This window comes from Babylonia areolata, chromosome 31, assembly GCF_041734735.1.
Source record: "Babylonia areolata isolate BAREFJ2019XMU chromosome 31, ASM4173473v1, whole genome shotgun sequence".
Taxonomy (NCBI): Eukaryota; Metazoa; Mollusca; class Gastropoda; order Neogastropoda; family Buccinidae; genus Babylonia; species Babylonia areolata.
In genome coordinates this window covers 10,097,475-10,121,345 of record NC_134906.1, presented here as the reverse complement: position 1 = coordinate 10,121,345, position 23,871 = coordinate 10,097,475, and the positions used below count along the sequence as shown (strand labels likewise).

At 41.0% G+C, this 23,871-nt stretch overlaps 1 protein-coding gene across 1 annotated transcript in view; it reads right to left on the bottom strand.

The window, feature by feature from the left end:
* Window positions 1-22,092: 22,092 nt before the first annotated feature.
* The window catches only part of LOC143276165 (zinc finger MYND domain-containing protein 19-like), a 56,240-nt gene continuing 54,461 nt past the window's right edge, over window positions 22,093-23,871 (bottom strand). Inside the window, exon 7 of the mRNA XM_076580589.1 lies at window positions 22,093-23,614. Within this exon, the coding sequence (XP_076436704.1) occupies window positions 23,488-23,614 (127 nt within the window). The 3' untranslated portion in view covers window positions 22,093-23,487. The remainder of the gene's footprint in view (window positions 23,615-23,871) is intronic.

Here is a 23,871-nt window from a genome sequence, read left to right as displayed (position 1 = left end):
CTGTGAAGACCTTGCCTGTGGAACTAGAAGTCTGCAGGTGGCACCTGAAGCTATGACTTGACCTCAGAAAGAAGTGTTTCATTGTCTGATAAGTACTTGCACTGAAATAATGACTTCATGGTTGGAAAGAGGTGGAAGTCAGATGGTGCGAGGTCAGGAGAGTAAGAGGGGTGAGGAAGGATTTCATAGCCGCAGGACCATGCTTCCCTCTAGGCAACATGCGAGTGGTGAACTGCAACGTTGTCTTGCAGGAGGCGGACACCTTTGGTCAGCATGCCATGCCTCTTGGTTTTGATGGCCTCTCGCATTTTCTACAGCGATGAAGCTCAGTATGTCCTGGTGATTGTGATACCCTTTGCCAAGGAATCCATCGTCACCGCTCCGCGCTGGTCTTAAAAGACTGTGAATATGACCTTGCCTGCAGAGGGTTGGACACTTGCCTTCTTCAGAGGTGGTGAGTTAAAATGCTTCCATTGCTGTGACTGGTCTCTGGATGATTGTGATGGACACATGTTTCATTCTGCGTGATTAGTCTTTTGAAGAAGTCATGGCCAAAGAGCCTGGGAGCATGTGACCCGTTCCTGCTTCTGGAAAGCTGTGAGCAACCGGGGAATCCGTCGTGCAGACAGCTTCCGCATGTGCAAATGGCCATGGACGATTTTCCACAGACCCCACGCTGATCTTGACATCTTGGGCTAGTTGGCGAACGGTTTCCAACAGTGTCTGACCACACTTGAACTGATGATGCCAGTGCTTGACTTCATGTCACACAATGGGGCATCCTCCCCATAAGTCTCTTTCATCTCATCAGACATCTCCCTTGGTGTGCGGCCTCAAAGTACAGAAACTTGATGGCTGCCTTGCATTCAGTTGGCTCCAATATGCAAGTTACCACGTGAACTGTAGGGATCTATATGTGTTGTTATACACATGCAATTTCAGCCTCCAACAATAACGGAAGTAAGTCAGGGGAAATCTTTAACTGACACCCTTTGATGGAACCAAATTAAAAAAAGAAAATGTTGGTTGAGAGAAGACCATTAACAGTTTTGAGTGGTAGAGAAAAACTGCATAGTGTTTAATGTGTGTGTGTCTGCTGTTTGTGTTTCAGTTGTAACCAGTGCCCCAGAGACTTGTTTGGTGACTTGACTGTTGCATGTGACCGTGTGCTGTCATGTGACCATGTACTGTCATGTGACTGTGTGCTGGAAAGATGGCAGACAAGGACAGAGGGAGCTCCACCTGCAGACATGTTCACCAGAACGAACGGTTTCCAGCAGGCGATGGTGCCCTAACTGCAGCGTTGTGTTGCCGTACTCTGCACTGTCGTATTTTTTCTGACGCTCTTGTGAGTACAGGCATTATGTGCAGAAAGATGAAAATGTGCCACATGATTGATCAGTCATCTCGAGTTGCAAGGGTGATTGCTTTAGTTGCCTCATATCCAACACCAGAGGAAGTTTAAACCAAAACAGGGGAGGGGGCTAGTTGGAAGGATGGGTGTGTGTGTGTGCAGGGTTTTTTTTTTGTTTTTTTTTTTTCAGAAGGGGCGTTGAAGACTTTTTGTATGAGCAGATTGTCGGCATCAGTCAGAATATTACTTTATCAGTCTGTTGTTTGTAAATGTTTTCTGGTGATGTAAATTCACAGTACAAAATTTTTACATGAACATGTTTTTGTTGACTCACTTGTGTAAACAAAGTGAGTCTATGTTTTAACCCGGTGTTCGGTTGTCTGTGTGCGTCTGTGTGTCCGTGGTAAACTTCAACATTGACATTTTCTCTGCAAATACTTTGTCAGTTGACACCAAATTTGGCATAAAAATAGGAAAAATTCAGTTTTTTCTAATCATCTTGTTTAAAACAATATTGCACCTCTGGGATGGGCACAAAAAAATTTTTTTTTTAAAAGAAGCCTAATTATATGTAAACTGCATTTACTGTTATATTTATATTTTTTGTATTCTCTAAACTTGGCACTTTGACCTCTTATTCTGACACAACAAGAGGAGTCATTATTATCATTTTTTGTTCAAACAGGAACTTCTTTTGCTAAGCATGGAATTTTTATTTATTTTGCAAACGTTTTGGTGCAGATAGTAAAGAAGGAAAATTACTCTGTAATTAATGCTAGGGGACTTAATTTATCACAAGTGAGTCTTGAAGGCCTTGCCTCTCTTGTTTTTTGTTTTTTTTGTTTTAAGTCCTGTTCTTGAAGAGAAGTGGACAAGAACCCGATGCAACACTAACACCCAGACATACAACACAAACCACAGATTATAACGAATAGCTCCTGGACCAGCACTCAGAAAATTGTTGTTTCTGTTTATATCTGCGAGTTCAGGGCAAGTTCACATCCAGTTTGAACTCCTATAAGTTCTGTATGATGATCCTGTGTGCAAAAATGTCAGCAAAGAGTCAGCACATGGCAAGACGGTTGCCATCCCCATACACTGGAACTGGCTGCAGGGCAGGTCCATCCTCAGGATACAAGTCCATGGTGGGTTCATCAGTATCGAAATCACAGACAGCGAAATTCCCGGTGCCGAGGCTGTGGCATGTTCTTCAGCAACCTGACGGATGTCTGCAAAAGACTGAGCAGTGCAGTGCAGTGCACAAGGCAGTTGGGAAACTTGCTGAAAGAAAAGTGTATCGTGGATTTCTGGTGGGAAGGATGGTGGAACTGAATCCTGAGTCAACACTGTTTCTTCTGCTCTCTTTTTGAGCACAGCTGCTGGTAACCATGGACCGATGTATTTTTCACTGTTTGCAATTTCGCTGTCTTTGCAGACAGTAGCTGCAAAAAAAGGTGATGCCTGCTTTTTTTTGCTTTTTTTTTTTTCCCCCTCAACTGATTTAATTTGGTCTCACAGCATGCAGACTTTGTTAACCAGTTGAAGTCTGCAATGATTCGGATAACAGGGTTCCGTCAGTGTCAGCCGAATGAACCTCCACAAAAGATCTCAGCAGATGCTGGAAGTCATTTGACATCTTTCTGATGGAGAGATTTTCTGGACAGTACTTGAGCATCTCACTGGCTGGTTGGATGGTGAAAAAAAAATCAAATAATAAACATACATATTACACAGCATAAAACCATACGAATACACTCACACACACACGCACACGCACACACACACACACACACTCTCATCATCGTCAGAATCACTTCCAGATTGTCCTCCAAAGTCTTCGTCACCACTGTTTAAAGTCGTTTAGTACTTCTTGTAATACTTCCAATGCACTATATCGCTTGAAAATAGGCCTGCCTTTCGAAGAGCATTGTTGATCCACTATCTTGAATCTCATTATCGCGACATGTCGCGTTTCAGACCATCACATCACTCGTGAATTATTCTTCCAGCGGTTAATAACTTAATGGGGAAGGAACTGTGCTTTGACATACCTTTGATGGGGCTGACCCATTTTCAGTATTATCTCCCATATATTTTTTTCAGATTTCACTGACGAAATGATGTAGTGATACCCTCGATTATGAGCGTATCTGTGTTATCGGAAGATATTGTGTTAGCCACACCCTTGATTATGGGCGTATCTGTGTCATCGGAAGACATTGTGTTAGCCACACCCTCGATTATGGGCGTATCTTTGTCACCGGAAGACATTGTGTTAGCCACACCCTCGATTATGGGCGTATCTGTGTCATCGGAAGACATTGTGTTAGCCACACCCTCGATTATGGGCGTATCTGTGTCATCGGAAGACATTGTGCTAGCCACACCCTCGATTATGGGCGTATCTGTGTCATCGGAAGACATTGTGTTAGCCACGAAGCAAGCAGTGAAGAGGATAATCAGGAGAGGAAAAAGGTGGGTCTTCAGACTGGATTTGAAAGATTGCCATGAAGATGAGTGACGGAGTGCAGAGCCAGGTCTTCTATCTCACCTCTCAGTTCTTCAGTCATTTCTGCCGTGGTACCAATTTTCTCCACCCAAGCTTTCCCACACTGCACAGTTTTTGACTCACTTGTGTAAACAAAGTGAGTCTATGTTTTAACCCGGTGTTCGGTTGTCTGTGTGTGTGTGTGTCTGTGGTAAACGTTAACATTGACATTTTCTGTGCAACTACTTTGTCGGTTGACATCAAATTAGGCATAAAAATAGGAAAAATTCAGTTCTTTCCAGTCATCTTGTTTAAAACAATATTGCGCCTCTGGGATGGGCACAAAAAAATAAAGAATGAAGCCTAGTTATATGCAAACTGCATTTACTGTTATATTTATATTTTTTGTATTCTCTAAACTTGGCACTTTGATCTGATATTCCGACCCAACAGCTAGAGCAGTCATTATTATCATTTTTTGTTCAAACAGGAACTTCTTTTGCTAAGCATGGAAGTTTTGTTTATTTTGCAAACGTTTTGGTGCAGATAGTAAAAAAAGGGAAATTACTCTGTAATACTAGGGGAGTTAATTTGCTTTAAACTGATCTGTCTCATCTTAAACATTACATTTTGAAATTATACTCGATACATAAAAAGCTTGGATTTTTTTTTTTTTAAGTGTATCACAAGTGAGTCTTGAAGGCTTTGCCTCTCTTGTTTTTCTTACCTGAACCATGTTACTTCTGTCTACAGTTGCTCTTGTAATTCTCTCTGCCTTGCCTCCACGAACACTGGCGCACACGCCTGGTGCCTGGTGCACAGGTAAGACGCAAGTAAAATGTGCACACCACTAACAGCACGAATCTGGAGGCATGTGCTCACAAAATACAAACACCAGTGATACAGCAGATCAGCACAGACTGCAGGAGATAATGATCACAATAGGATGTCACTTATAACGCTTTAATAAGATACAATATTTAAATGCGATTTATGAAAGTTAACTACCTGCCGACCTGTTTGAAGACATAATTGGACACAAAACAGAAACGCCAAAGAATCGATAGACAGATAGAAAATGTGAAAAAAAACTTAGCCGTATGAAGTGCACAGGAACAGGTGTCGAGATGGCTGCTGTCAAAAGAGGGCGCTAGCCAGGGGGACAAAGGGGAGGTTACCTACTTCCGGGAGGTTATCAGCCGTAGTACTTTTGTTTTCTCTGCATAGGCAGATAGTAGTTTGCACAGGACAAGAATGTCATGCCCCTGCCGGAGTCTGCACTAGTTGGGTCACGGTGAGTATGTTATTTAAACATAATTTTAGATAGAAAAATTTCCTTTATGAAAGTTACCTGCCGACACTGGAGGTCAAACCGACAAGTGATCAACAGTTGATCGTGTAATTCTGTCTGCCATGCCTCCACTTCTGGTTCAACACCACAGCTACTGCATTTCCTTTCAGTGCACAGCCTGCTGAATTCCAGCTCTTTGCACACACACAGTGTCCTCAACAAGCTGGTCAACATTTTTTTTTTTTTTTTTCCTGGTCAGATGTTTGTTGAGCTTTTCAACTTTGTTCATGGGATTCACACAAGCCTGGCACAAACACTGAAGGAAAGCCCGGCTGCTGGACAGCAGGATGTGTTTCGGTCGCTTTTGTGGTTGTCTCTTAATTGTTTTTGTTGCAGCAGGCGACGGGCGCCATAGCCGAATGGTTAAAGCGTTGGGCTTTCGATCTGAGGGTTCGAATCACGGTGACGGCGCCTGGTGGATAAAGGGTGGAGATTTTTACGATCTCCCAGGTCAACATATGTGCACACCTGCTAGTGCCTGAACCCCCTTCATGTGTATATGCAAGCAGAAGATCAAATACGCACATTACAGATCCTGTAATCCATGTCAGCGTTCGGTGGGTTATGGAAACAAGAACATACCCAGCATGCACACCCCCGAAAACGGAGTATGGCTGTCTACATGGCGGGGTAAAAACGGTCATACACGTAAAAGCCCACTCGTGTGCATACGAGTGAACGCAGAAGAAGAAGTTGCAGCAGGGTTCCCGGGGACTTCAGCTTATGCCAAGTAAGGACTCTGTAAGGACTTATAAGAGACATGGAAATCCTACCTGTGCACGTCTTCCACGACGTTTTTCTGATGATCAGGGGCTCATTTAAAGTCATAATGAAGTGTCTTGTGGCTGCATGGTGCTGAATACTACAAGAAATTCAGTCACTGAAGAAAATACACACCTGGAGATAACTCTTCATGCCAGCATGTTGACCATTACTACAATACTAGAAATCCAGTCACTCACAAAGTCAGTTGAAAAACAACAACAACAAAAACACACCAGATGTCTTGATGCCTGCATAGTGAGCATTACTGGTAGAAATTCTTTCACCTCCAACTGAATTTAGCTAAAAAAAATATATATATACACTCACACACGGAGGTGTCTTGATGCCATGATACTGTGCATTACTGGAAATCCAGTCACCCACAACTGAAAAAATACACACATGATGTCTTGACACTTGCATACTAAGCATTACTGTAGTCATTTGCAGTTGGGGTGTGTGGGGGGGGGAGGGGCCTGTTCATCAAATCAACACAATTTGATTTCCCCCTCCACTCTGTTGATGTCTTGCTGAACTTCCCTTTCATCTTTTTTTTTGTCATTGGCTGACAAACGCATTGTGTTTGATCTTTCAATGAGACTGAAGCTTCTCTGTTTCTGAGCCTGCAAGCTCAGTCGGTCAGCGAGTTCCAGAGTATGCCATGCCTCATCACTGGTGGTATTCAGTTTTATTTCTTCAGTGTGGTCAGCTTTCTCCCAGCCTCTTTCTCTGCTGAGGTTTCCCATTTGCCGCCTTCTGCTTTCTCTGTTCAGCCAGGTACCTGTCGTATCTACCCCATGCCCCTGTTGCATGACACGAGAGTGAAATACAACACGGCTGATTCTCTGAGAGTTTTGTTTAGTGATGTCCCACCTTGGGCAGTTGTTGGAATTTTTAAAAGAAGCAAGGACTTATAACAAGATTTGAGATTTTATTTACATGTAAGATTTTTAACTGATATGTGGACAGTTTTTTGTTTGTTGGTTGGTTTTTTGTTGTTGTTTTTTGTTTTGTTTTTGTCTTTTTACTAGGTTTTTATTCTTAACTGACATGGGTATGGTTTTAAAATTAATGTGGTGTCAGCCCTGATATGGCCTTAGTGGTTGGCTGGGCTGTAAAAAAACATGATTTGATTTGATTTGAACTGACAGAAGTAGTTTCTTATCAATCACACCCTCCTCCACTCTTCCCACACTGTGGATGTGATCCAAGACAACTCTGCGTGCCATCAGAGCAGCTTTGCTATGATTTGTCTGACACCACCTCTTTGTTGAAGGAAAACCCTCTTTCCACAACTTGCCTGTCCTTCCACGGGACAGCAGAAGCAGCATCCTCACAATGGACCACAACGTCTGGAACTCATCTTTGTGTACAGTTGGAACGAATAATCCAGCCTCTGTGACGTAGGATCAAAATCATCTGCTGCACATTTCACTGTAGCAATGTCAAGGAAAAGGAAGAAATCTTGAGATGCCTTGTCACACGTCTCATTCATCAGTCTTCTGGCTGCCTGACAGCACTGAAGCACCCGCTTCATCCAGCTCATGCAGAGGTCTTTTTCACCCATCATCTTGGGATTGAAGCAGCTCAAGTTCCTGACCAAAGTGTATTTTATTAAGAAGTGATTTGTCTTGAAGTAGTTTCTGCACCACAGCCTTCAGAAAGTCTCTGCATTCTCCTTTGAATTCCGTCACCAATCCCTCCATCATTGTACCAGTGGAGCACTTGAATTCAGACAGCAGTCGATCTGTGTGAAAACCAAGTTCCACCTTGTTTGAATGCAAATGGTTGGTGGAACTGCCCACATCAATCTGCACCAGCCTTTGAACTGTACAGTCCTGCAGAACTTCTCCTTTGATGAACCACTTCATCAAGGTTTTCAGCATGTCCTGCAGGTCTCCACACATGAATGGAAGCAGGGGCTGATCCGCCTGGTATTTTGTGGGAAATGGTGCCAGTGTACTGGCCACAGAGCAGAAGAATGCCAAACGGCAAGGCAGCAGGGGAGTAGATATGACACCAGTCTTGACAATGTCAAAACTTTGTTTCTGGTCAGTGTGATATGCTTATCCATCGCCCCTTTAACAAACTTCCTAAGATCTGCAATCATCTCAATTGCTCTTGTGGCAACTGACTTGTTTTCCAGCCAGCGATGTGTGCTAAACTTGGCAGGCAAAACTGTTGAGCCCGTAACTGTCAAGAAATCTCTCCTTGCTGGACTGTCTTTAAACAAAGTGTAGGCAGCTGCCTCACAGCCACTTCTGAAAGCAGTATGGACAACATGCAGTTATGGTGTAAAATGATCATAATAAAGTGCCTTTGGCAAATGAAGATATAAAACAATGGGACCTGTCTACTTTTCGGGAAAAAGAAATCTTGAATGTTTCAACAACTTACCCAGACTAATAATGGGATCATGCGAATCATAAAAAAAAACATGCTGTAAAAACTTGTATACTAGTAAGCGAGACAAGTATGGCACATGGCACCTTTTGACATTGCCTCAGAGCAATTCTTACTTGTTAAAGGGGGGTGAGGCCCCTCTATGTATTCCCTGTGACGAGTCTCTTACTGTGAAGCACATGCTCATTGACTGTTGGGATCTGCATGACATTGGACACAGACATTACATGGTGGATTCTCTGAGAACTTTGTTTTCTGATGTGATGTTTATCTGTAGATGCTAATGGACTAATAAGTGAACATTTTTTATCAGATATGAGTGTTTTAAAACTCTGGAAGGTTTTTTAAAAAACTTTTTGAGTGAACAGCTAGAAGCAGTGACTGGTTTTTATTGTACTTTTTTTACCCTTGACTTGAATTAGTGCATACATGGTGATAGCCTTGAGATGGCCTTAGTGGTTGGCGAGGTTCTAGACACCATAATTTGAGTTATTTAAATTTTGACGTTGCCTTATACATGAAGTTCCACATGCCTTAATGAGAAGAACATATGTGTGTGCAGGGTAGGCTCTCAGTGGCCTTCCAATCATCAGTAACACACACTGGCATGCATACACACTTTGAGCAAATCTTTGAAAAGTGCAGCCACTGTTACTACTGCTGCTCCCACCACCATTTGTGCTGGTTTTTTTCTGGAAGTAGTTTAACTTATGCATCAGTTCTACCCTCTGGCCACTCCCAGCAATGTCTCCCAAGAGTGTGTGATTGCATTGTATGTGTTTGAAGTGCTGAGGGTATGTTTCCCCATTTTGTTTCTTTCAGATCTTGTAGCTGACATACAAGCTGAGTGGTGTCGTCTGCTTGTGTTGGATGACTGCCTGTTGATTCCTGTACTGCTTTGTGCAGTACGTTTTCAGGGTTTTCCAGTGCTCTGAAATAAGCCATAACCTGTTCTAATTTGTCTGGTCTCCACAATTACTGCCACACCTGATGCTGCTGCTATTACTGCTCCTATGATTCTTAACTCAATGTATGATTATTCTTTTTCCTTTAATTTTGTCATTTGCGTGTTCTGTTGTGTATGACTGTTGTTGTTCTTTACTTTTATGCATAGGTTTCGTTTTCTAGGTCTAATACCATTAACCGTTCTTATTTTCTGGCTGCATTTTTGGAAGTCATGCAGTGCCAAGTTCAGTGGACTTTCTTATTCCAAGCAACAGCTACTGCAGTGATTCACCTAATGCAATTGTTGTAGCTAATTCAGGACTTAACTGATCAACACACCTTAATCGTCATGATAAATTCATTTCACTTAATTGATCCCAATTGGCAGATGTCATCTGTTTTCGTAATGACGTTTGTTATCTTTACTGTTTAGTTGCAGTGGGTTTCAGGTTTTCTAACGTTTGAATAGCATTAACGTTATTTTCGGCTGCATTTTGAAGTCATGGCAAGGTGCCAGTCTCATGGAGTGCTTTTACTAATCCATAGATGATACGAGGCAACACTGCTAAAGTTGTTCTAATAAGTGTGTGATTGCATTGTATGTGTTTGAAGTGCTGAGGGTATGTTTCCCCATTTTGTTTCTTTCAGATCTTGTAGCTGACATACAAGCTGAGTGGTGTCGTCTGCTTGTGTTGGATGACTGCCTGTTGATTCCTGTACTGCTTTATGCAGTAGGTTTTCAGGGTTTTCTAGCGTTCTGAAATACGCATTAACCCGTTCTTATTTGTCTGGCCTGCATTTTTCGAAGGTCATGCAGGTGTCGCAAGGTCTCAGTTGGAGTGCCTTTTCTTATTCCCAAGATGAGTATCAGTGCATCACTCTAAATTGTTGCTAATTTCAGGTTACTTGGAGAAACTGTTTGATCCCTTGTCCAGAGTCAGTTTCACTGAAAGCACACACATGAGTGACATTTTTCACATTACATTTGGGTTTATTGTTTTTGGATAGTTGCATGTTGGTATGTAACTGTTTTGATATTGCTCAGTTTCTTTTTCACCAGATTGTTTTTTGAGGAGTTTTTAACAGCCTCTGGTGTCACCTAGTGGATAAAGGATATGATTTAATTTAAACCAATGGCAAAGCAGCTTGATATCTTAACAATCTGTTTGGCATTGAAGAAGGCAACACGGAACGGGTGGCTCATGAATTTCTTGTAGTTTGTACTGTTTTGCGTTTTTGCACCCCGAAGGCTGCAGTATTTCATACGCTCCCCTTACGTATTGCATGCCACCATGAAATGATGTTCTGGGTTGAAGTGTCATCAAGCCAAAAGCTGTGAAACTGATGTCCACTGCATCCATGATTGAGGTGCAGGTGACGACACAGCTCGACCCAAGTTGACGTGCAGGGTGTCTCCCAAGTGTATGTAATAGTATTGTGGAGGTGTTTGAGATTGTCTTGTAGAGGTGTGTAAAGTGTTGAGGGTATGTTTCCCCATTTTGTTTCTTTCAGATCTTGTAGCTGACATACAAGCTGCAGTGATTACTTGAGTGCCACAAGTGTGTAGCACTTATGTCAGACTTAACTACCTCACACACACCTTAAATCGTCAATGAATTAAATGCATTTACAGCTTTAATTGGATCCCAATTTGGCAGATGTCATCTGTTTGTCGTAGATGACTGTTTGTTGACTCCTTTACTGCTTTATGCAGTAGGTTTTCAGGGTTTTCTAGCGTTCTGAAATACGCATTAACCCGTTCTTATTTGTCTGGCCTGCATTTTTGGAAGGTCATGCAGGTGTCGCAAGGTCTCAATTGGAGTGCCTTTTCTTATTCCCAAGGTCAGTATCAGTGCATCACTCTAAATTGTTGCTAATTTCAGGTTACTTGGAGAAACTGTTTGATCCCTTGTCCAGAGTCAGTTTCACTGAAAGCACACACATGAGTGACATTTTTCACATTACTCACCAGAGTGGATAAAGGATATGATTTGATTTAAACCAATGGCAAAGCAGCTTGATATCTTAACAATCTGTTAGGCATTGAAGAAGGCAACACGGAACGGGTGGCTCATGAATTTCTTGTAGTTTGTACTGTTTTGCGTTTTTGCACCCCGAAGGCTGCAGTATTTCATACGCTCCCCTTACGTATTGCATGCCACCATGAAATGATGTTCTGGGTTGAAGTGTCATCAAGCCAAAAGCTGTGAAACTGATGTCCACTGCATCCATGATTGAGGTGCAGGTGACGACACAGCTCGACCCAAGTTGACGTGCAGGGTGTCTCCCAAGTGTATGTAATAGTATTGTGGAGGTGTTTGAGATTGTCTTGTAGAGGTGTGTAAAGTGTTGAGGGTATGTTTCCCCATTTTGTTTCTTTCAGATCTTGTAGCTGACATACAAGCTGCAGTGATTACTTAAGTGCCACAAGTGTGTAGCACTGATGTCAGACTTAACTACCTCACACACACCCTAAATCGTCAATGAATTAAATTCATTTACAGCTTTAATTTGATCCCAATTTGGCAGATGTCATCTGTTTGTCGTAGATGACTGTTTGTTGACTCCTTTACTGCTTTATGCAGTAGGTTTTCAGGGTTTTCTAGCGTTCTGAAATACGCATTAACCTGTTCTTATTTGTCTGGCCTGCATTTTTCGAAGGTCATACAGGTGTTGCAAGGTCTCAATTGGAGTGCCTTTTCTTATTCCCAAGGTCAGTATCAGTGCATCACCCACTGCCCCCCACCCCCACCCCCCCAAGATCAACCCCTTCTTTTCCAATCCAATTGCTCTTCATAGTTTTATGCATGTGTTATCTATCTTGAACTGTTGTCAGCGTGAGTTTGAATGTCACATCTGAATTTATGCAATAAAATATGTTGATTGTACTTTTTTTCAGTGTTGAGCGAATGAGAATACACAGAACAAAATTCAGTGACATACACTCACAAAACCTTTAAAAGGTTTTTTGTTGTTGTTGTTTTTTTCAGGGGTGTGGGGATCAGGATGGAACAGCAGATTCACACAGCTTTCATCAATTTAATGACTAAAAAGAACATTTCCAATAAATAACAGTATACAATACGTATTGCCAAATTTCTGCATTTAAATGTTAGTGTTTGTATAGGAAACAAAAAGCAACAACAACAAGGCATGAAAACAAAGCTGTAAATAAGGGGAGAGGGGGGATACTGTTAATGCTTCTTAACTCCTTTCATGGCAGAAACTAAGGGGGGAGATAAACAGGCAGCTGTTGTTGTTAGCAAACCGAAATCAGAATAAAATCGACACTTTTGGGGGTAATGACTAGAACTGCTGGATGAAAATGGTGCATAAATTACTGAATAAGACAGTAGTTGTATAAAATATGTTAATATTTCATGAATGAAGGTGGTTTTTTTTTTTGTTTGTTTGTTTTTCCGGGCATGTCCTGAAGGCCTGACCAGGCTTGACCAGCATGTTGGGTATGAGTATGTGCTCTTCTTTTATCATATAAGAATTTTCAAAGCTGAAGTGGTGTGGCGCATTGATTGGGGTCAGTCGGCATGCTTTTGATACCTACTTCAAACACGTGCATCTGAAACTATCCAAAACAAAAGTAGGGAGAAAAAAAAACCGGAATGAACAGCAAAAACACAAAGAGAAGGAAAGGAAACCAACATGAATCATTATGGATGAGAGAAAAGAAAAGAAAGGTGCAACTCTGAAATTTTTGTTGGGCACTGAAAGTGCAGGGGGTTGATGCAGAACAAAGAAAAGTCAAAATGAAAAAAAAAAAAAAAAAAAGTCAAATTGATATGACTTAAGAATGCTACTTGCATGCTGCTCAAAATGTTGCTCTGTTAAAGGAGCAACAGACCCAAGTTTCTGCAAATACTTTGTAACAATATGTTTTTAAAAAAAGGAAATTTAAAGAACTTGAAACCGGAAAAAAAAAACAGAAAAAAAAAATATATATATATATATATATAACTTGAAAAACAAACAGACAACAAAAAGCACTGTGCTACCACTTTGCTAAGATGAGGTGGGGCAGTAATGGACACACTCAGTGACTCGTCCCATAAGTGAACATCAGACGGGAATATTTGCTACGTTTAAAAATGGACACACCCCCCCCACATGGCACTGGAATTTGACTCGATCCAAACTCTTACCAATGTCACATGCTTCTAGCTTACACACCCATTTCTGATTCACATGTAAACCTCGGTATTTTACAACATGATGAACATGTATACATAAACCGTCCCATGCACACTGAAAAACAAAAACAACAACAACAAAAAACTGGTTCATGAGGAATAAATACAGAAACTTAATACTTTTCAAGATAAATCCAGTGAAGTGCTTACATACTCTAATATTAGTCTACCAGGCTGCAGCCAACGTAGATGAGAATCAACCACAAACAGCTATCTTCCAAGTAACATAAAACATAACTGATAGAATTCAACTCAGTAAGGCAGTGACATCAAGTATTAAAACTGGTGTTTTCAAACAAGAGCTGGTTTATAATAGCAAACTTTGTGGTGCTGGGTTACGTGAAAGACTTCAGCAGTGGCTATATTTGCTTAGTGTTGAATTAAGTCTATGAAATTAGCAGAACAGACACTAGGAAATTTCTCAACGCAAAGCAAAATTTGTACTGCCAAAATCGTGCACGTAACCCACTCCTAGGACTGCTGTCTGCAAAGTTGACATCTGATCCCTTGCAACTGGCTGGGTTGTATGAACAATTTGGTTACAGCAAGATAGCAACGTAATCAGTTATCAATGTACACTGTTCTGCATTACCCCCCTGCACTTTCAGTGCTCCACAAAAACTGGGAATTTCCACAATTTTCCACACTTTTAAATAAAGATGAAAACCAAATTCATATATATGTTGCATGACATCCATAAATATGTATATGATTTTTCATTTTGAATAGCCACAGTTCGGTATAATACATATTTTGTCTTCTATCATTTTTTAAGTGACATACATTGTAACAAACCAAGTAAACATAAATACACATGCACACAAAGGCTGCCAAAATTTAACTGAAAAGAATTGAAACCAATCTCATCATTGTCCTATAGCATCAATTCTCTTGAACCAGCTCAAACCAAGCTGCTGATCTTCGACATGATTTTTTTTCTTCTTCTTTTTCAAAGTTAACTCTTTCTATACTAAGGTACCCTATAGCGTACCTCATGCGCACAACGCTTTGTTACTGTGGTACGCTATAGCATACTGCAAGTTTAAAAATTTGTAGTTCATAGGTTAACGGTCTTGTGCAAAACTAAATGGCACAGCTCTGTTCTACAGTCACCCAAATGTGCACCTGTACTTTTATTGTGGCTGAGAATGCCTTCGTTTGAGAACAATACATGCGAGCAAATAGTCACCTAACTCTGCCTTCTTGCTCACTCACTCAACAAGATGACGTCTCCATCAACTTCGGCAAGTACTGTGGCTCAAAGTTGAATGCAAACTGATTCTGTAGTGGATATTCACTGTGCATATGCATTTGACCATTCAATTGCTACAATTAGTGTCTATGGTTAGAAAAGACCACACTTGTTAAATTTCTATTATATGAGAAAAACGCACCCCCTTTCTGTCAGTTGTGAAAAACATGGATTTTTTTCACAAATATGATAAATCAGTCAATAATAAAGTGGGTGCTTTGAAACTTTGCCAAATGTTAGTCCATTTTATTCTTTATATTAATACAAAATTTCACAGTTGTATGTACTTGCATTCTTTTTTAGATATTTCTCTTGTAACATAAACAGCTAGTACAGAGAGTATAATGAAGAATGTCATTGGGCAGTACAGAATGAGTTAACTGCTGTTAAAGCAATTAACATCCACTCAACAAACGACCTTTCACATCCTGTGGAAGGTACATTGAAAATGAACACCTACAATAAAGCCGTGTGCTTTTGTGTTTTCCATATATCACTACATCTGCAACTTCTTCCTGGAAGTAGTGGAAGGAATGTATGTTGTCACCAGGAATGCTACTAGAGCAAAGGAACACAATCCCTACACCTGAGCTCCAAGCTGGTGTGAAGGAATTACATCCCTTTATTTACAATTTATTTTCCCACTGCTGACGGTTGTGACTAAAGATGAACAATCCTATGCCCACGACTACATTAAAAACATGAACTTTTTTTAAAAAATCATTAAACAAAAAAGGAAATCAATTTGTCCAGTATAAAATCAAGCTTTAAAAATATTCTATTTTCAAACAGGTCTATCCCTTCAACAGCTTGTCACAAGACTTATGCACAAAAGATGCGGAAATAAAGTCTGTACAGCACTGCACAATTATCACAACACATTAGGAGAAACAAAAATAAGAAAGTGACATAATTAAAATATTACGCACACAATTAAAACACTACTACGGGGGGGGGGGGGGGGGGAGGTGGGCGCCATCCAAAACTTAATGCCCATCACTCTCTATGAAGCACTGCATTTTCATAACGCAGTGGTATTGTTTTATATATAATTTAAAAAAAAAAAAATTTTCAAGGAATAAAAACAAAAGACAGAAAAGAAACGGTTTTGGCACGGGAGGTTCATTCAGCACACACACACACACACACACACACACATATATACTCTTCTCCAGTCCAGGCAACAGTTCAGAACTAAACAGAATCCAAGTTTCCAAAAACCAGCCAACGAGCAAATGATGTACTGGGATTGGCAACCTGTTAAATTAATCATCATTGTCGTAATAATTTGGGGGTCTTGCTCAGACCTACGCTCATCACCACTAGAAGCAGGCAGTCTCAGCACTTTTTACAGTAAACTGTAAGCGAAACGATCAAAAAATATTTTTAAATAATAAATTTTTTTTTTTTTTGGTATTCAAACCTTAAAAAAAAAATTTTTTTAAGCTCTCTGATTGAACTGATTACAACACACTGGCTGTGATGGAAGTATGGTGGGTCCACGTCTCCCGGAAGGGTGACTGGCATTCTGTTTGTGTCCCCAGGGGTCATACAGGTTTTTGAATGGTAAAATGCATTAAAAAAAATAATAAAATAAAAAACCAACCTTTATTACACACTTAGCAAAGGCCAAATGCTTTTCAGTATCACTTTGATAACTCGAATGAAAGGAACAGTATTCTGAGTGTAGGTTTATGCTCCTTGCACAAATTGCTGCAGTCAGGTAAAATCCTTCTGGGATCATACATACATACACACGCATATATTTTTTATATAATATATATATATGATTTTATTTTTAAATTGAAATTATTTTTACACTTTTAAATTCATATGGAATGTTTTGCTGCTGTGCGTTATTCACATGTTTGTTATTTTTTTGTCGGTAAAATTAAAACCTTTGCAAATCTGAACTTAAAAAAGGCATCTCTTTTTTCTTCTCCCCCCCCCCCCCCCCCCCCTTCATTCATTACAACTTCAAAACTATGAACCCTGTTTCCTTTTAAAACACAAGCAATGAATACCAGCCTAAAATATTAGGGAGGTTTGCAGGCCCGCTTCTGTGGTGGACCTTTCATGGCTTGCAAAGCAAGAAGTAGGTCATATGACGTCATGGGCAGCCCACCGCTGAAACAAGCTTTTCTGAGTTTGCACTGTCTTTTTGGCAGACGTTATAAATGGATCAGTTCAAACACCTGACGTCAGAGATGTGACACGAAACACACTCAAACTAAACATAGGAAGATTAAAGGGAATAATGGGCGTAATAAAACCAAACATCTTGTAAACTTGCACAAATTATCACCAAAAATGTTCAAAATCCTTTCGTCAGAACAGCAATTTCCAAGATGAAATTTTAGCCTTTCGGTGACTGGGGGAAAAAACAGGAAACAGGGATGCGCATGCGCACAGAGTTCTCGCTAAAAATTAACCGGGGAACCTCCACGAAAACCAAACCCTTCTGCATACCCTTCCTGTTGTGGGATTTATCACTTCAGAACAGCTCCAAGTGAGATCGTTCTGAGGCATTTATGTGCAAGAATCCGGAGGCCCAGGTCAGAAGACAGAGATTGCCCCAAGTTCCAAGTTCTCACCCTCTTCAAGTGGATCAAGGATTCCGGCTCAAGTTTCCCAAACACTGCAGAGTCTGTATCTTCCCTGCCTGGTTGACTGGGGTAAGTTATGAAAGAAAGTATAGTCTACACCTTCTTTAACTTTGACTAATCTTCATCTGCATAGCATTATGTTTTTCTCCGTCGATCATGAAAGATCCAAAGATGAATATTAATCCATAAAAATGAGGTGGACATGGGTACAGAATCCGCACTTCCTTCAAGATCAGAAATTCAAAATAAGAATTTGCAGAGAACTCTACACATATACTGGCTTGCATGCCTCCTATCTGAGTCACAATCATGACCTATTTCATCATGCTTAACTTATTATCTGGAATGTGCAAATAACAACAAAGTACAAAAGTTTGCAACAAGCAGCAAAAAAATGCCAACAAGCCTATACAGCATGAGTAAAGAGCCCCCCCTTCCCATCCATACCTCTTCACACAAAATAAATAACAACCAAAAAAATTATTAAGAATGCTTGGTAACAGAAAGTGAAATAAAATAATTTTTAAAAAAAAGAAGAGAAACAAGGCCCAGAAACACATGGTTTGAGGGGAATGGGGAGGACCAAGGTGATGTTTCCACTCTGGAGTTCTGATAAACCTCCCACTGATAAGACAGTATGGCTGCCCCATCACCTGTGTCATTCCTGTGGCGTTACTCTCACTGCCAACTGTCCCTGAATCGTCGCCCCTCCCCCCTCCCTCCCCCACCTCTCACCCCCCTCACCTCCCCCTTCCCACATACACACTGCATGGTTTGTCTGTCTGCTGCAGTCTCAGCGCCAGCAGTCTGCGTGGAAAGTTCTATCAATGTTGGGTCACCACGAGGCCATGCAAAGAGGACGATATCAGTTCCAGTCTGTGCATGGACTTGTATGGACCACGGTGTAACATATGTAAGCACATGTAAGGCCTTACTTGGGAATTTCAAAATGTAAGGACTTATAAGGATCCTACGAACACTGCAGTAGTAAAATAATAGCCCACCTCCACCCCCCACCCCCTAAAAAAAAAAAAAACAGAACATGGAACACATTTTTTCTAATAAATTACACACCGGTGAGCAGCAAATAAATGAACAAAGAAACCAAAGAACTCTGTGTCAACACGGTCTTGTCGAAAGTTGTTCTCTTGTCGGCATCTGGGTGAGGTCATCTCGTCTTCAGGAATAAATGTCCCAGCGTTTCCTGTTCTTGAGTCGTTTGCACAATGACAAACACTTTGAAAGAAATGACGAAGGGCGCAATAGCCGAGTGGTTAAAGCGTTGGACTGTCAATCTGATGGTCCCGGGTTCGAATCACGGTGACGGCCCCTGGTGGGTAAAGGGTGGAGATTTTTACGATCTCCCAGGTCAACATATGTGCAGACTTGCTAGTGCCTGAACCCCCTTCGTGTGTATATGCAAGCAGAAGATCAAATACGCACGTTAAAGGTCCTGTAATCCATGTCAGCGTTCGGTGGATTATGGAAACAAGAACATACCCAACATGCACACCCCCGAAAACGGAGTATGGCTGCCTACATGGCGGGGTAAAAACGGTCATACACGTAAAAGCCCACTCGTGTGCATACGAGTGAACGCAGAAGAAGAAGAAGAAAGAAAGAAATGACTTAACAGTTTGAACTCAATGACACACTGTTTGGAATAAATAAATCAGTGATAAGGGGGCTAGCTTTGAATCAGCGACAGGAGGGCTCGGTAGGAAGTACAAATGATTTGTCATGAAACAATAATTTCCATCAAAATATTTACAAAATATTATTTGGCTTCACTTCAACCAATAATTAAAGGATACAAACAGCTACACACTTCATAAATTTGGGGGGGGGGGGATACAAAAACTTAAACAAGAAAAACATAATCTACAAAGACTGACAGACAGACATGCATGTTTTCATCATTTAGCCTTTGCATGAGTAGAATCTGTGCAGAATACCAACATCCCCAATAGTTTCAGTTAATAGTTAACCTCCCCCCCATGCCCCCGCCCCCCACCCCCCCACCCCCCAAACTCTATCAAAATGCTGTGAATAATTTAATAATGCTTTGTATTTTGTATTCTTTTTTTTTTTTCTTTTTGATATTTACGTGTTTTTTTTCTATTTGTAAATGCACTGGGCTTATTCTTAAAATTAAGCGTAAATGTCCATAATAATAATAAGTTAACAGAAATACTGTTGCTGAGCTGTGCTGTGGTCTGATCTGTGCTTGTAATCGTTTAAAAAAAAAAAAGAGAAAAAAAAAAAGAGAAAAAACAACAAAAACACTCAAATTCTGGGGGTTGAGAAAACTAAAAATCTGAAGGTAAAAAAATCCCCCCTGCAAAAAAAAATATGACGCACACACACAAAAAAGCACCTAAAAAGATTCTGATCGCCTAGAAATGATCTACAATTCTGGAGGCCAAGAAAACTAAAAATTGTGGAGGTAGACACACTGCTGTCGCTTCAGTGACACCTTGCAGAGTTTGGGTTGGCTGGGTTACACAGAGAGATGAATGCTTTCAGGTTCTGATTCTTTCCTTTTTACTGCTCTCTTGAACAAAGCCTCCAGTCTCATCTCCTCTTCTAACACGATACTGCAGTACAGTCACTTCATACACACAAGTACACATAAACCATTTCACGGACATTATGCAATTTAACAATAATAATAATAATTATTTACATTGCACCAAATTTTGTGCAGAGACCAATCAAAGCGCTTTCACACCAGTCAGTCACACGCATGCACAACTCTAGACTGAAAAAAAAAAAAAACACAAAAAAAACTTACTGAAAACAGACACAAACACTCATACACACAACCACACATACATATATAATGCACAAACAATTTTTTTAAAAAGCAACAGACTTTCCTGGTCACCATAACTACTGGGCAGAAAATCAAGTTAAAATTATAGTTTAAAAAAAAAAAAGTGGAGCATCATAATTTCTAAAAACAAAAAGGAGCAGGGGAGAAGAATCGACAATGCAGGGGTAAAGAACACACTTTACACATGTTTGTAGTCACACACACACACACACACACACACACACACACACGCAAAATGATGCATACACACACGCACACACATATCAATACAATTTAAAAAGCCGAAGCTGTCCCTGATCAAAACTGCACAACGCATGCTACTGAAAAAAACAAAGAAAACACCACACACACCCCTCGCCCTCCCCCCCAAAAAAACACCACCTTATCATCTACAAGTAACTGCTCTACAAGAGTTCTTCCACAACTTTTTTGGCATCTGTTTGACCCAGAGATAGGAGGGAGCTAGGCACAGCAGAAGCATTGAGATCCAATCCAAACGTTATAATCACTATCATTCACTCTGTTAACTCACTCAGTACGGCCAGTCCTCTCTTCTCCTCTACACAGACCCCTCGGATGTCCAGTGGGTGTCTGAATGACCCAACCTTTAGCTTCCATCGTCAGAACTGTGGTATTCTTTGTCAACATTCACCTCTTCAGTATAAGAGCGTTCCGCTTGCAATATTTTGATGATGGTAATTGGGATGAAACGCTGTTAACGTCGTCTTTTTCGCCGTTCGTATGGAGAGAGTTAAAAGATTCAGGACAAAGACAGTGTTCATCATTTCAAACATGTGGACACCTTTCATTGACTCGTCTTCAAATATCTCAGCTCTTATTTCTTTTGTTTCCTCTGTAAATCCCAGCAAGACCCTTTCTTTTTTGGGGAGGGGGTGTGGGGGGGGGGATGCTATAAAAAAAAAAGATTTAAAAATACATATAAAAAAAAAACCTCCCTGATTTATACAGCCACAGACTGACAACCATTCATAAGACCACCTAATATGTCAATCACCAATATTAGTTCCTAACATTAGACTGGAGGAAAAACATCAACTCTTTTTTCGCTTTCCACTGATTAAAACACCAGTTGTTTTTTCCTCCACCCAACCACCTCTTAACTCACTCAGTACGGCCAGTCCTCTCTTCTCCTCTACACAGACCCCTCGGATGTCCAGTGGGTGTCTGAATGACCCAACCTTTAGCTTCCGTCGTCAGAATTGTGGTATTCTTTGTCAACATTCATATCTTCAGTATAAGAGCCTTCCGCTTGCAATATTTTGATGATGGTAATTGGGGTGAAACGCTGTTAACGTCGTCTCTTTCGCCATTTGTATGGAGAGAGTTAAAGCACTTCAACAGAGCTGTCAGAACTTAAAGGGATTTTTATATTTTATAGTAACAAAAATTAATACGGAAAAAAAAATCTCACCTGTGCAAAGTTAATGTATGCCAACCCAACAGAATATTCCATACCAGGGGGGCACTCCATTGGCCCTGTACCTCAACTATCGCTGACCAGGTTAATTATCTTCTCTATATAATCACCTGATACTGGCTATCAGTTTATTACCACCATACACTCTCCATTAAGAAAAAGAGAAAAAAAAAGGGCATCTGTCACTGAAGACAAAAACTACTTTGCAAGATACCAGTAAGACTTGGAAACAGGCCAAAAAAATTGGGGGTGGGGGGGGCAGACACAACAAAACTATCACAAAAAAGCAGAATGTCAAAAACAACGAAGAAGAAAGAAAAAAAAAGGAAGAAAGAAAGAAAGAAAAAACCCAAAACCAGCAATTCACTAAAAAGGATAGCTTTAATATTCGGTCTGCAATGCCTTGATGTTGTCAAAAGATATATAATAAAAACAACAACAACAACAAAAAACCCGCACCCAAAACAACAACAACATGAAATGTAAATGCAGCAATGTTAGAAACCACTCACATGAGACAAACTTAATGCATGAATATTGGAAACATTTCACACCACACACACACACACACACACACACACACCACACACACACACACACACACAAATCCCTGGTATCATCGGCATCAAGACTACAGTGCAAGTTTCCAACTTCAGTTTAACACACTTCCCAGCACACAATTTGATACTATTATATATAATATATCCACAGTCACAATTGTATGTTGTGCCTGAATTACAACACAGATCCAGCAAACTGTAATCTCACACAGGAAACACAAACTACACTTCAACACCCTTCCGTCTTCTGTTCAAGGGGTGAGAACTGAGGAGCATGAACACAGGGGTCGTTTCAAAATCACAAAACTCAGGATCCAAACCCACAAAAAAACAAAAACAACAACAAAAAAAGACAGACAGACAAACAAACAACAACAAAAAAACAACAAAACCAACAACAAAAAAACGTGGTGAAAAAACACTTGTTAGTCATACCATGACACAGAAGTTTTTTGTTTCCCATTGTTCCGAAACAGCTTGGATTTCCAACCGAACAAGCACCCACAGATAATGAACGAAAATCAGTGAACAATAATAATAAATAAATCTAAAAAAACTGGTTAACATCCGCTGGGCTAAACAACGATGTCATGTCTACGACATGAAAACCAATCTCTCCCCCCCCAACCCCCAATTGAGCGGTGACACACACACACACACACGATAAAAGAGAGGATGCAGTTAGTAAAACACTATGGTACAACATTCACCGATCAAACCCACGCACACATCGTCATCACCGCCGTCATCAGTAATCCCAACATGAGGATGGACACACACACACACGTGCACGCACACAAGGAGGCAAGCACCTGACGTTAAAGAGTGTAATTGGTTAGCGGATGAACGAACGCCTGTGCTGCGAATCCCTGTGACAAGCAGAAGCACCCCCCCCCCACACACACACACACACACACACACACAGAGAAAAAATCCCACTTCCGTCGATCCATAGCGTTAGTTAGATCCAAAGAGAAACACAAGGTTAGAAGACGTAAAGCCCGTGACTAGTCCATACATGGTGAAGAGAGGGGATTGAATGAGGTGAGAAACGTCATCGCCGGGACACAACGGACTAGCAAAGAGTCCACACACACACACGGTGGAGAAGGAATGATGCGAATCTGCCCACCACACAGCAGCCAGCTCTACGCTGGGGACGATGTGGATGAAAAAAACAGCCACGGTGTGTCACTGTCTGACTCCATGATGGATTGATCGATGGATGGATGGATGGATGGAGAGGGTGACGAGGAGCATGGCGGTGATGTCTGTCGGTTATCGTTATCGGTCGGGCGCCTGTTCTCTGCGGATGGGGGTGGTGACGACGAAGGCAGAGGAGGGGTTCTTTTCCCGGCAGTAGTGTCGGTGCATGGGCCAGTCCCTCTCTTGGCACTGCTGCCCACAGTATCTGCGCACACACACACACACACACACACACACACACACACACACCATGCCCATGAGAAGAAGGCACACGTACACATGCATGCATGTGCGCACGCACACTCTCACATACAGATGTACACACACACAAACAAACACACACCCTTTTCGCACACACATGTGCACATACACACACTCTCTCTCACACATGCATGCATATGCATACACACACACACACACACACACACACAGCCTATCACACACACATGCGCGCAAGTAAAC